Source organism: Schistocerca piceifrons, chromosome 8 (genome assembly GCF_021461385.2).
Source record: "Schistocerca piceifrons isolate TAMUIC-IGC-003096 chromosome 8, iqSchPice1.1, whole genome shotgun sequence".
In the NCBI taxonomy this organism is placed as follows: Eukaryota; Metazoa; Arthropoda; class Insecta; order Orthoptera; family Acrididae; genus Schistocerca; species Schistocerca piceifrons.
In genome coordinates, this window is record NC_060145.1 from 434,124,099 (window position 1) to 434,138,269 (window position 14,171).

The 14,171-nt window shown below is 39.0% G+C and overlaps 1 protein-coding gene across 1 annotated transcript in view; it reads right to left on the bottom strand.

Moving 5' to 3' along the window:
* Positions 1 to 14,171, bottom strand: part of LOC124711459 (cell division control protein 45 homolog) — a 143,661-nt gene that overhangs the window by 67,018 nt on the left and 62,472 nt on the right. The window contains exons 7-8 of the mRNA XM_047241553.1: positions 12,165 to 12,356; positions 2,159 to 2,290 (exon numbers count right to left, since the gene is read on the bottom strand). Of these exons, the coding sequence (XP_047097509.1) occupies positions 2,159 to 2,290; positions 12,165 to 12,356 (324 nt within the window). The remainder of the gene's footprint in view (positions 1 to 2,158; positions 2,291 to 12,164; positions 12,357 to 14,171) is intronic.

Here is a 14,171-nt window from a genome sequence, read left to right on the forward strand (position 1 = left end):
TCCAACATCACAGTCCCACAGACTGTTACAATTAATAAAATGTTCTGGGCTATTATGCCATGGTCAAATGGATTTCACTTTAAAACACGACATTTCATCCAAATCTGCGGAGGACATTTTCAAGGGGGATTATAGCATTGTTGAATGTCTGATTCACACCCTGTTTCACTGCTGAGCCAAGGGAGAAATGCAAAAGGAGAAATGCAAAATTCCACTTTTGAATGCTCGTTCACAAAGAAAAGTCTATACAGGAATACTGTTCCACGTTCATTCTACATTACAGAAAATATGATTGATGATAGTGTCAGTGACAGTGAGAAACAGCTAAAACAGTTAAAATTAAACTAGGCACTAATGCCTCATACAATACCTGTCAGGTTCTATACAGAATTTGCAACTGAGTTAGCACCCCTTATAATCGTAGGTCCCTGCAACAAATTTCGTTGGCTACAATCATCTCTATAGATACTATGAATTCATTTATATGAATTTTCAAAGTTGTAAAGTCCTTTTTGAAACACTCTGTATAATTTAGGGGAAACATCACATTAAGAATTATGACTCTTGATAATATCTTGCAACAAGGAACTTTCATTCAGTACAATGTTAGTCTTTTTCTTGACACTTTTGGTAGGGTCAACACCAATCCTGCAGTAAGCTGAATCAATTAATATACAGTACATCTTTTGAATGTAATCCTGGTTTCCAACTCTGCTGTAGCATTGTGTGTGTGTGTAGGCGTGCGCGCATTTCCTTTTCTGACATGGGCTTTGGCCAAAAGCTAATGTGGAAGTGTCTTTTCATTGTGCCTGTCTGCAACTTAATGTGTCACCTTTATGGTAAGCAGCAATCTAACTTTCCCTTATATTGAGAAATAATTTCCAGGAAGATAAAATCTCAATGTGTACTGTCACAAGTCGTATCTCTGCATTGTGTTCCACAATGTATTAGTTCCGAGCACATGTCCCCACCGGAAACAATACAGTTATAGTTAAAAATCAGCACTCGTATGGTTGCCAACTCCACCTTATCAAGAGTAAATTGAGTAATGGTCTTATTGATGAGAACCTGGAATTACGCCAAAAATTAAAAACAACAACATATAAATTTGACTAGCCTAAGAAGATGCAAGGCCACTGCTCAAATTACTGTTTTCGTCAGTCACTGTCATGATTTAATTTTATGGATACTTTACAACATAATTTTACAAAGGTATGATACTGTTGTTAAGTATGATATCAAGTTTTATTCAATGTACCTACAGGGTAACTAAGACTTAAGACTTGAAGAAGAGTTTGTTGAGTTAATCTTATGGAGCACTGTGGAATAAAGGAAGATGTGGTCTCGACTATTGAGAAAGATATGTTGAAATAGCTTGCATATACAGAGAGGAGGGACAAAAGGAGGTAGATGAAAAAATTATTCATGACAAATGTGGATGGGAGAGCTCAAACAGGTCAATCTTAGCAAACATAGCTCAATCAGATTCAGTACATTTTTAGTGAAGGTCAGCCCTGGACTTCCATAACAACACCATTTATCAATGAACCTACCTATACAGTTCAAGTTTACAAAATTTGGCTCTTGTAAGATATTTCAGTAGTTGTACTGTTGATATTTGGCTCTGCTGAGTAATTAGTTTGCTGTCGGCCACTGCGCTAGTGAACACACACACACACACACACACACACACACACACACACACACACACAGGGGGAGGGGGAGAGGGGGGGAAGGAGGTGAGGGGGGGGGGGAGAGAGAGAGAGAGAGAGAGAGAGAGAGAGAGAGAGAGAGAGAGAGAGAGAGAGAGAGAGGGAGGGAGGGAGGGAGGGAGGGAGAGAATCTTTCCAGATATGCTATGCATATCAGTGTTTTAAATTCCCATGCAAGGCTTTCCCTTGGTACATTTGTGCCTCGAAAATGACAGGGGATGAACTTGTCAAAATATCGGCAATTGTTGAAGATGTCACCTGGCTGGCCTCCTATGAGTAATTTCAACAATTTATATACCAGGAAAAACTCTCAAATTTCACACTCCAGAGATAACATGAAGCAATTTTCAGCAAATATCATTACCAATGATATGGTAAGAATCAATAAATTTACATTTTAGAAAAAACAGACATAAAACAAAGGCAAACAAAAACAGGTAACTCACCCCATCTCAACCAGCAACTCGTTCATCTTCTTTTCACCCTTCAGTGTCCAGAGTCTGAGTTTACAAGAGGGGTAAACAGAATACCGCAAGCTACTTTCCACTGTCCAGTGGCGATACAATGCCAAAAGAAGACTTGCAAGTTAAGGGAAAAATAAATATTTTTTTATGAAACATGTACACCAAAAATATTATTCTCACAAGACTCATTATTACAAGGTTCAAAATTTGTGTGACCTTATTACATTGTTTAGTTTCTTTATTTTCAGTGAAGCTAAATCAAGGTAGGAATGTAACATATATAGGAGATTAGATCACTAATCATCAAGAAGATATTGCCAACTCTGCTGCCTACCAGAAGACAGGGTTTGTATATGGAACCGAGGAGCTAAAAAATTAACATTCAAACACAGAGTTACTAGTTTTGCACAGGTGAGTACATCAAATACAACCAGTAGACTTTAATCTCACATTTAATTATACATCAAACAAGCCAAGATGTAAGTACAAGACTATTTCCTGAATCTATTTCAGTGCTGCAAAATAATGACAAGAATTATTTACAGAAGAACAGAAAACTGATTATAAGATGACCATCAGTAAGTAAGTAAGTCAATAAGTAACCAAAAGCAAAATGAGGTAATGGAATGTAGTCAAATTAAATCAGGTTCAATAGATTATGAAATAAGACACTAAAAGTGGTAGAAGAGTTTTGATATTTGAGCAGCAAAGTAACTGATGATGACTGAAGTAGAGAGTATAGAAAATAGAGACTGGCTGTAACAAGGGAAGTGTTTCTGGAAAAGAGAACCTTGTTAACATTTAATACAGATTTAAGTGTTAAGAAGTCTTTTGAAGGAATTGTCTGGAGAGTAGCCTTGTATGGAAGTGAAATGTGTGCATTAAGTAGTTCAGACAAAAAGAGAATAGAATCTTTTCCAATTCTGTAAGTTTACCTCTGAAGATTGAGTAACTAATGGGGCGGTACTGAATAGAACTGGGGAGAAAAATCTTTATGGCACAACTTGACTAAAAGAAATCAGTTGACAGGAGGTGTAATGAGGCATCAAGGCATTGTCAATCTGGCAATGGGGAGAAAGTAGCGAATGAAAACTGTACATGGAGACCAAAGGATGAATACAGATTCAAATGGATGTAGACTGCAGTAGCCTAGTTATTCAGAGATGAATGGACTGGCACAGGACAGACCAGACCAGCATGGAGACAACTGCACCAACCCAGTCTTTGGACTGAAGAAAACAACAACAACAACAACAACAACAGCAGCAGCAGCAGCACACTGTGACAATGTACCACCACCCATTCTCTTTTGGATACGCTGTGCTGACTACCCACTTCTGGAAAAACACTCTCAAGGCCAGAATGTGATTTGTGACTTCTCAACATCTCATGAGTCATTATAGCAATCTACTCAACTTTTGATTCTTCGTTGGGAATTTCAGAGTTACGATCACTGAGGCACAGTAGTAATCAAACCTTGGAGGATGCAAAAACCTGATCTAATTTGTATAACAGTACAGCAAAACCCCTTTTTATACTTTTCAGCAGACTGACTCACCAAAGTGTACAATGCAGGAAAGTGTAAAATACAGGTAAGCATACTAAACACAAGTGAAAATCAATAAATTACTCTTAATGTCATTCTATTTTGTTCAAAATTTTTTCTATTTTGTTCAAAATATGAAACTGAAACACTTTAAATTTTGCCTGTTTAAAAAATCTGAAATAATTGTTTTTGTTTCTTTTTAACAGTAATTAGCTCTACTTGTCTCTGCACAGAATACAATGCATCGATCATAAAAGCAGTGACTGGCTGCTGACACACAAATGCATGCACAGGTTTCCTTCTTTGTTGTGATCATGCCCAATGGCATAAATAAAATACAGAAGCAAAAGTATTTTGTGAAACCACTTTAAAAAGATATTCATGTTCTGATGTGAGACGTATTATTGATAATCAACATAAAATTATGGCATATAATACTTGTAACACAATACTGGTGAAAACACTCAATCTGGCAGTCTTCGCAAACAGAGAACAATAGGCATGAAATCTAAAGCTTGCTTCTGACAAGGTCACTCAGTTCAGGAACATCCTGTGTGATAAGGAGGGTGGAAATTGCTATCATGTTATGGAGCATCTTGCCGAAGAATGTTTACATTACATCAGGTCGTACCAGCCTAAGGCTGGGGGGCCTACTATGGATTAGCGTATTTAACATAGAAGTAACAATGATTCGAGAAACCCCACTATATAGACGGCTATCTTCAAAAGTGTTGTTGATCTGTGTATACAACTATGAAATCAAATTAAAGCTGTTGTAATACAATGTATTGGGCAGAAGGAAGTTTGCTACTAGAGTCACTAGGATCAGAGCGTGATTATCATTAAGGCAGTGACTCAGCATAAAACACTGCAAACCTATAACACAGACTGCTGTGACCCAACACGCTGACAGTGGAATCTCACTTACTGTGATAATGCTACTTTACATGAGCAATAAATCTACATGTACTCTGTGTTTTCTGCTTTGTTCCAAGGCTGAGTTTCAGCATGAATATGACGCAATTTTTGCAGGAATCTGTATGAAAAACAATATTAAAGGTTGTGATAACATCAAAGAAAACTTAAAATGTGGGAAATGTTGTGACACGGAATCATTAATCATGAGAAAGAATTGTATTGAGAGAATAGGAGTTCTGTTGGGACAACAAAAATGAATGATTAATGGAAAATCTCATATAAGATGTGAAACAAATACTAACAAAGAGATAGAGGGGCTGGCCAGTACTTACCTCAGCTCAGTACAGCCGATAGATACACATAAAACAGAACACACACTGAGGAACATCATCCTAGAAGCCAGCTTTAAACTTGAGTTCCATGCCACACACCACCTGAAAAAACTATCCACAGTGCTAGTGCAACACCTAAGAAGTGGGGTCCCTCTCCCTATCCCTCACAAACACCAACCACAACAGAACCTTCAACAAACCCCCCTCATAGCCAACAAACCTAGCCTAGCCACCCTACTCAATCTCCCCATCCCAGCACATACCCCACACAGACCAAATCTCAACTATAACCACAGTCAAATGCCACATATCACCAGTCCCAATTCAGTCCTAAACCTCTCATCCAGATCCCTTTCTCCTCCAGAGACATCCGTTCTATCAAAAGGCTTAACCTTTAGCCCCACACCTAAATTCAACCACACTGCCCTGGTTAAAGATCTCCTCTCATTCACCCGGAACCTCAACTGGAAATATCACTTCACTACCCAAACACAGCCCCCAAGTACTAGACCCAGTGTTGAACCCTGTCTAGAACAGTTCCGACTGTCTTCTCAAAGGGATCCTCCTCCCCTCCCCCAAAACCATCCCTTGCAGACATTTCAGGAATTCCTCACATCCAGTGTTGCCTCCCAGTCCTTCTTGAAGAACATCCCGACAACCCCCAACATCACCCCAGCTGAATCCCGTGCCATTAAGGAGCTGAAAATAGACCGCTCTATTGTCATCCTCCCGGCAGATAAAGGCTCCACAACTGTGGTACTTGACCGTGTGGAGTATGTGGCAGAAGGACTGCGTCAACTCTCTGACACCTCAACCTACAAAGCTGTTACCCAGGATCCCATTCCCTCCATCCAGACTGAGCTGCAAAAAATCCAAGGTCCCTCACAAGGCCTCACAACGGCTTCCATAGACTTACTCACTCCACCTGAGCCACGTACCCCTACCTTCTACCTATTACCCAAAATCCACAAAGAGAACCATCCTGGCCGTCCCATTGTAGCAGGCTTCAAATCCCCAACCGAACGTATCTCAGCTCTGGTAGACCAGCACCTACAACCTATCACCCGCAGACTCCCATCCTACATCAAAGACACAAACCACTTCCTAGAACGCCTCAAATCCATTCCCACTCCTCTCCCACCTGAAACCTTTCTTGTCACCATAGATGCTACATCCCTTTACACAAACATCCCACATACCAATGGTCTCTCTGCCCTTGAGCACTACCTCTCCCAACGCCCACCCGAAGATCTTCCAAAAACCTCGTTCCTTATCACACTTACCAACTTCATCCTCACCCATAATTACTTCACTTTTGAAGGCCAGACCTACAAACAAATCAGGGGAACAGCCATGGGAACCAGGATGACTCCCTCCTATGCCAACCTCTTCATGGGCCGCATGGAGGAGGCTTTCCTGAAGACCCAACAGCTGCTTCCCCTGGCCTGGTACAGGTTTATAGATGACATCTTTGTGGTCTGGACTCATGGTGAAGAAACACTCCTTAATTTCCTCCATAACCTCAACTCCTTTTCGAATCTGAATTTCACCTGGTCCTTCTCCAAAACCCAAGCCACCTTCCTGGATGTTGACCTTCATCTTGTTGAAGCTCACATCCACACCTCTGTCCATATCAAACCCACAAACAAACAACAGTACCTTCACTTTGATAGCTGCCATCCTTTCCACATCAAACGCACCCTTCCCTACAGCCTAGGTATTCGTGGCAAATGTATCTGCTCCAGTGACGAATCCCTCAACAACTACACCAATAACCTGACCAGTGCTTTCCTCTCCCGCAACTATCCTGCAGACCTTGTCCACAAACAGATTTCCCGAGCAATACATTCCTCCCCGTCCAACGACAATGTTCCTACCCCCAGACCACACAGAAGCATCCCCCTTGTCACCCAATATTATCCTGGCCTCGAAAACATCAACAAATTACTCCGCCAGGGATATGACTTTCTCAAGTCAACCCCTGAAATGAGATCATCCCTTGACAAAATTCTCCCCTCCCCACACCACCCAGAGTTGCCTTTTGTCGCCCCCCTAACCTCCGTAACATCCTTGTTAAACCCTACAATATTCCCAGACTACCTTCTCTACCCAGCGGTTCCTACCCCTGTAACCGACCCCGCTGCAAAACCTGCCCCATGCATCCCCCCACAACCACCTACTCCAGCCCCGCTACTGGTAAAACATACACAATTCAAGGCAGGGCTACGTGTGAAACAACACATGTCATTTATCAACTGACATGCCTGCACTGCACAGCCTTTTACATCGGCATGACAACAACCAAACTGGCTGAGCGCATGAACGGACAGAGACAAACTGTCCGCCTAGGAGATGCCCAATACCCAGTAGCGGAGCATGCCCTCCAGCATAATTCTAGGGACCTAGGAACCTGCTACACCGTATGTGCCATTTGGCTTCTCCCACCCAACACCAGTCCCTCTGAACTGCGGAGATGGGAACTTGCACTCCAACACATCCTTTCATCCCGCCATCCCCCTGGACTGAACCTACGTTAAACAACCTCACTCCCATTCACTCTTCAGTCTTCTCCTCTTTCCCTTTCCTCTTTAGCCATTCACGCATCTTTTCATCCTACATAGTTGTGTTTATCTTTATACTATATACCTCTTTACTTCTGTATGCATCCTCTTTGGTTTGAAGCTGGCACAGTACTTACAGTAGAGTATCTTTGGCTTCCCTCTGACAACCATGCCTCCATCCTTGCTACCCTCCCTGTTTACCTTTCCCTGTTGCTTCATAACCTGGGTTGTGAGTAACTGAATCCACTTTCCCTTCTTCCCTTTTTTCCCCTCTCTCCTCCCTGATGAAGGAACAAAGTTCCGAAAGCTAGGAATGTAAATTTTCAGTTCTGTTTTATGTGTATCTATCGGCTGTACTGAGCTGAGGTAAGTACTGGCCAGCCCCTAAAAATCTCTGTTAGTATTTGTTTCAACAAAAATGAATGTAAGACGTGGGAAAATGTAAAATGCAGGGACATAAAAGTGAGGCTTTACTGTATTTATTGACTTTCTATTTAATCATGATCAAGATTAATTTCCTTCATTCTTTGATTTCTTTTACATAATATTTGTACACAGTGCATATATTTTGTCAATTTGATGGAATACCACAGTTTACAAACTATAAGGCACATCTTAATTTTTATGCAAAAATTTTTAAAACTTTCTTCTTCTCCTTGTACTTCTTCCTCTTCCTCGCCATCGTTGTCCTCTTCATACATAAGGTGGTCTTCACTGCCATCGAGAGTGTTATTTATGAAAGATTTAACAATAAAGTCTTGTCTCACTCTAGACCACAACCGGTTTATCAAAAGACACACTTGTTTGACTGTAGGTCATTTTAGAGCTCTCTTCGGTGTGAATTCATGTTGGGTTTCATCCATCATCCATTTGTTTCATTCCTCTCTCATAAACACTTTACATGGTTTATTAATTGAGACATCAAGAGGTTGCAATTGAGAAGTAAATCCTCCTAGAATTACAGCAAGCTCTGTATTTCCCTGTCTCAATTTCTCTTTCAGCTAACAGTGCTTCAACAAAGCACATTTCCTTCTTCTCCCACACTCTGTTAATCCATAATTTCATACCAGCCTTGTCCATTCATCCTTCATCATGTACATGAAAAACACAACTTGGCAGTATTTCAGTAGATTTTGGCATTGTATTGCACTTGAAAATGATCATTGGGTTAAGTTTAGTACTGTTAGCACAACATACAAGGACAAAAGTGTAGTGCATTTTTTCATGTGCACTTGCTTTTATATTTACAGTTTTAGCACCTTTCATGGCAACAGTTCTGTTACTCAGACATCAAATTTCAAGGAGTTTCATCCAAATTTGCTATTTTGCTTAGTTCCACACTGATTTTCTTTCAATGTTGAATAATAATACAATGGAAGGATAATATTTTCTCTATATAATCTTGTGGCATTTTCTGAGCTATTTTGGTTTTGGTTCACATGCTAAGTCCATGATGCTTCATAAATCTTTAGCACCAAACAACTTCACTTTTAACGTCTGTTAATCTCCATTGTAGCGCTAGGTTATGAGTGTGTATTTGACATTGTCATATTCCATCCTGGATTTTCCATTGTTTGAGTGTGTATTTGAATCATTTTTGTATTAATTTCAATGCCATTTTGACAGTGTCCTTGAATTCATTTCAATACGCCATGTTCTAGTTTTTTCAATCCTCTATTTGCATATCTAGTCTCTCTCTCTCTCTCTCTCTCTCTCTCTCTCTCTCTCTCTCTCTCTCTCTCTCTCTCTCTCTTTCTCTCTCTTCACAGATCTTCTCTACTAGCCCGCCAATCGCGAATGGTATTTTTTCTGTTGGTGAAGTACCGAAATGTCGCTCATCAGCTCTATTTCCCTGTTCTTCTGCATATGCTGTTACTTTCAATTTATAGTTCACATCATATGAATATCTTTTATTTTTTCCATTACAAAACTACTACTAACAAAAATACTGTAATGTTACTGATAACACAAATCATTTTCAATTCTGGCTCACTGGCACTGTAGACTGCAATGACACTTTACAAGCTGGACAGTGTTGGGTTTTGTGATGGTGGAATGGAAGGGAGACAGCATTAGCAAGCTTGTAAATCCCTGCAACTCATGTTTGTCACATCGGTGCACTGCTGCCGCCAGTTGAATCCAATGTTGCAGATAGATAGGTTTCCTGTGGCATCAAATATATGGCCATTTTCAAGACTGGTGCAAATTTTAAATCAAACACTGGATATATTTACATTAATTTCAAGTGTAAGACACATCTAAACTGTGGAGGCAATGTTTTGAAGAAAAAAGTGCATCTTATAGCCCATAAAGTGTGTTAGTAAAGTTGGTAGTTCTGTCAGTAAAACAATTTTCAATACTGTAATATAGTCCAAACAGTAGTCTGAGACTCAAACTGGTTCTTGTCACTGAATAAGACAGCAAATTTGCCAATATTTCGCACTTTAGTGCAGATTTTCAACAAACTTCTTGCATTCTGTATTATTTATAGTACTTAATCTAACAACTACAATATGAAAATGATAGACAGCTACTCACTACAAAAAAGAGGCACTGAGTCACCGATGGGCACTATGAAAAAGGGCACAAGTAATATTTTTAGTTTACAGATAAATTTCTTCTTCTGAAGCAGAACTTTGTCTGAAAGCAAAAGATATTTCTAGCATTCTTTCGTGTTGTGCCAGTCTGCGACTCAGTATCTCCCATATGTGGGGAGCAGCTATCAACCCTTCCCATACTGTTATTTCATCCTGGACTTTCCACTGTTTCACTTTATTTTTAAAATCCTTCTACGGAGCCACATTTAAAATGCTTAAAATTCCTTCTTTTACAAGTTTATTTGCCAAAATGATCACTAGTGGAGAGTTTTCACACTGTCTCATTGTCTTAATTCAGCAATATTTCAGTTCCTCATATGTTCCCCTCTTCTACATCTTTCAAGGGCACCTTACCAAGTCTAGGTTATGAAATGATTCCATAATCATATCTGGTTCAGCATCACTCGTTTAAATATTAGGGGTAATCCAGATGGTACTTTTCAAAGTATCTCAATTTGTTTCAAGTACGTTTTTTCTACCGTGAGAGTGTTCAGAATGAAGCTGAAACCTATCACAGACCTCTAAACAACTCCCTTCTTTCCTATTGCTTCCACCAAAGTTGTATTTGTCAATAAATATGTCTTCCTTATGCCCCTCATCCCATTCTATAGCAATCCACTCATGCTAGACTACTAAGTATCTATGAAACAGTCTCAATTATTTTTACCATTTCCCAAATTTCCTCGTTATTTTATACGAATCACGATGTGACTTACACATAAACTCATAGGATGTTGTTCTTGTTGTTGTTAGCATTTTTTAGTGGAAATAATAGTGTCAGTACTGTTGAGCTCATATTAACTCACTGTATTATCCATTTTTCCATTCAGAACAATGTCAACATTTGTTACAGCATTCACCAATACTATTGTTATAGCCTAATAGTCAATTCACCAAAAGTCTTTCTATTTACTTTCACTACTGCTAATTAAACTTCCGCATATCCATTTCCTCCTCCAAATATTCCACCTATTCTTTTCACGAAAGTCATGTAATAAAGTCTGCACGGAAAAGTACAAACAGCTGCCAAAATGAAATGTATATTACTTCATTGTTAAGTCTGGCATAAATTTATCCATCATTTATTCATTTGTTGCTTGCAGACTGAGCCATGAAAAAATATTAAATTTACCACTTACATAATGTTTCTAGTGTCATCTGCCTGCTATATTACAGTTTTCCGGAACTGTTTGCTTTTCTATAAACCTATATGATGTGTTCAGTAGTATACGAAACTTTTTTAGGAAAATTATTTTTCACCATATGAGAGTCCAATCCCCATATTTTTTTAAAGTAATGTTTGCATTAAGCTTAAACAATCAAAATTCATCAACATTTAAATCAATATTTTGCAAGTCACTTTACAGTATGTGGAATAGGGTACTTCCTGGTAACACGAACATTTTTCCTCTTCCCTGTTCAGTTGATGAGTAATGTGTGGGAAGAATGTCATTAATATTTTGCATGAGCTGCTAATCTTGTGGTTAGGATTTATGTCTCAACTAAGGAGACTTTCTCAAAAATAAATGAGGAAACATTAATTATTTACTCTCCTACTCTCTTTGACATTCCCCTATTTTTTAGGTTACCTAGCAGCCCTTTGACACTGGCTAATCCTTATATTTTCCTTGATTGCAGCCAATTTTTGTTGCATTTATGCTTATAATGTAGTTATTACTATTCCTTACCTCTGATTTGTCTATTGCCCTTTCGGACTTAAAGCTAGTTTTAGCAATTTGTATTTATAAATTCAAGCAGTAGAATGCAGTCCACCCATCACGTGAAGTAACATAAGAAGCAATATGACTGCATAGGGCTGTATTAAAACAATAAAAATTGGGTAGTAAGTATCAAATTTGGAAATTTTTTTATTCCTACTTTGAGGGTTTTTAGTGTGTGTGTGTGTGTGTGTGTGTGTGTGTGTGTGTGTGTGTGTGTGTGAATGAGAGATCGAATTTGTGACACTCCTGTTCTATTTGCTCTAGTTTTCAGTGAGTAAGTTATGATTATTTTAAACAACATCAAAAAGGATACTCTTTGGTGTATGTGATTTTCAGTTTTGGACAAAGCCTTTGGATCTCATCATTACCAAAATCATCATCTGGCATATTTTGGTGCTGACTCAGCCTGGCAACATGATTTTGCAGATTTCCTGTCTCCAATACATATTGCTGATTTTCAATTTTACCCATAAGCAGCTGTTCTGTCACACCAACAATGCACCACCTACAAAAATTGAAAGTTGCATTAATTATAGCATATGGATATAATCTTTATTTTTTATTTTTGTTTCATTCTTTTTGGAAAGCTAACAGTAAATGATGTGTTTTTTTCTCAAATCAAGTAACTTTCTTTAAAGGAATAATCAATTTTGATGCATTTATTAGATTTTTTAACAGTGATCAGTCATACAAGTAAAAGTTTGATGTCATTTATAACTCTCCACATTTTGAACACACAAGGAACTGCAGGCTTGTGTTTCTTACTGCTACTGACCACAAATAGCTGTATATTAAAGAAAATTTCACTCAGAAAAATATCAACTTCACAAACTGACCCATGGACTAGTTGGCAATTACCTACAGGAGGCAAAACTTTGATGACAGCCAACAAAACAGATAACAGTAACACTATTTACATGAATCAGATGTTCATTCTTCAAAGGGTACAAAAGAAAATCGCTGACGGGATAGTGGACAGGAGAGGGCAGCAATATGGGTTGGTCACCCACAACTCACACCAACAAGAACCACTCCATATGAGGAGAAAGGACAGGCAAAAATCTCTTTTCTTTTCCTCTCATTATGAGAAAACTCTTGTTTTCCTAATCTAGGCCTCCTGTTACAGTTGTTGTGCATTTCTGTTGGCTACTCTTACCATTATTAACCTACTTTGACTGTCATTATTTATGTATAGCATGAAATAACTGATGTTAAGTTGGAGGAGGGGAACAAGTGGAACTCTTGACTCATATCATGGGACCATGGGCCAGCATACTTATGCTGGAGAATAATGATATAACAGCAACGACTGTTGTGCTCTCATGTATGCCGAAGACATGAACAAACCTGGAGCTCCTACTAGCAAGCAACACAAACATTACAGAAAAATCCTCAAAACTTTGAGAACAGAAATAGATCAGTGAAGTGCGCCATTTACTCCTTGCAAGTGTTGTGGGTTTTGGAGTAACACTTTTATTCTTTGCTGATTTATAACTGTTACTTCTGATTGTGATTGAGAAAATAAATGTGAAACATATGTGGTTTTCATTTCTGGTCTACGTAATTCGTGACCCCAAAAATTCATACAGTTTAAGTCACAAAAACATTCCTTGCATTACATCCATTAAACATAGGAGGTGCAAATTGTTTTTTTACAAACCACTGGTGACAAGATCTGGCAGCTGCAACAAGAGATTGAAGTTGTAGAACTTTTGACACTGAGACAGCAAGATAGGCACAATGAGACCACAAGCTCCAACAGTCACAGCAACTTTGCAAGAGTACACCCTCAATGGTTCGTTAGCGTCAACTGTGTTGCGTCTACAATTTTAAGTACCACCATTTACTCTCACACAATCGGACATACAGTTTGCGATCTTAGAGAACATTTTTACACAACAACAGGTCACAGAAGACCATTAAAAATTTATATTGGCAATTAGCAACTTGGACTAGAGAGCAACAACAATAGCTTCCGATGAAATTCTACACCCACCTCACCAACAAGCATACCGCGCACTGAAGACCGTTAATCACATGCTGCATGAAGTTACAGGAGCGGAGGCTTCCGCAAGACCTTTAGCGTGAGAAATACGGGGACAGAAATCCAGAGGAGTTTTAGAGGCATTTGCGCATGATGGTGGATGTTAGCATAACGAATCCACCAACTAACAGCTTCTGCCACAAGTGCAGTTGACATTAATAATAATGAGTGACAATCATTATCTAAGTTACTCCAAGCAGCTGATAGCGCATATGCCACATTGGAATCTCCTGCTGTGGCATTCGTAGCAATGACAACTACATGTCACAGCAGAAT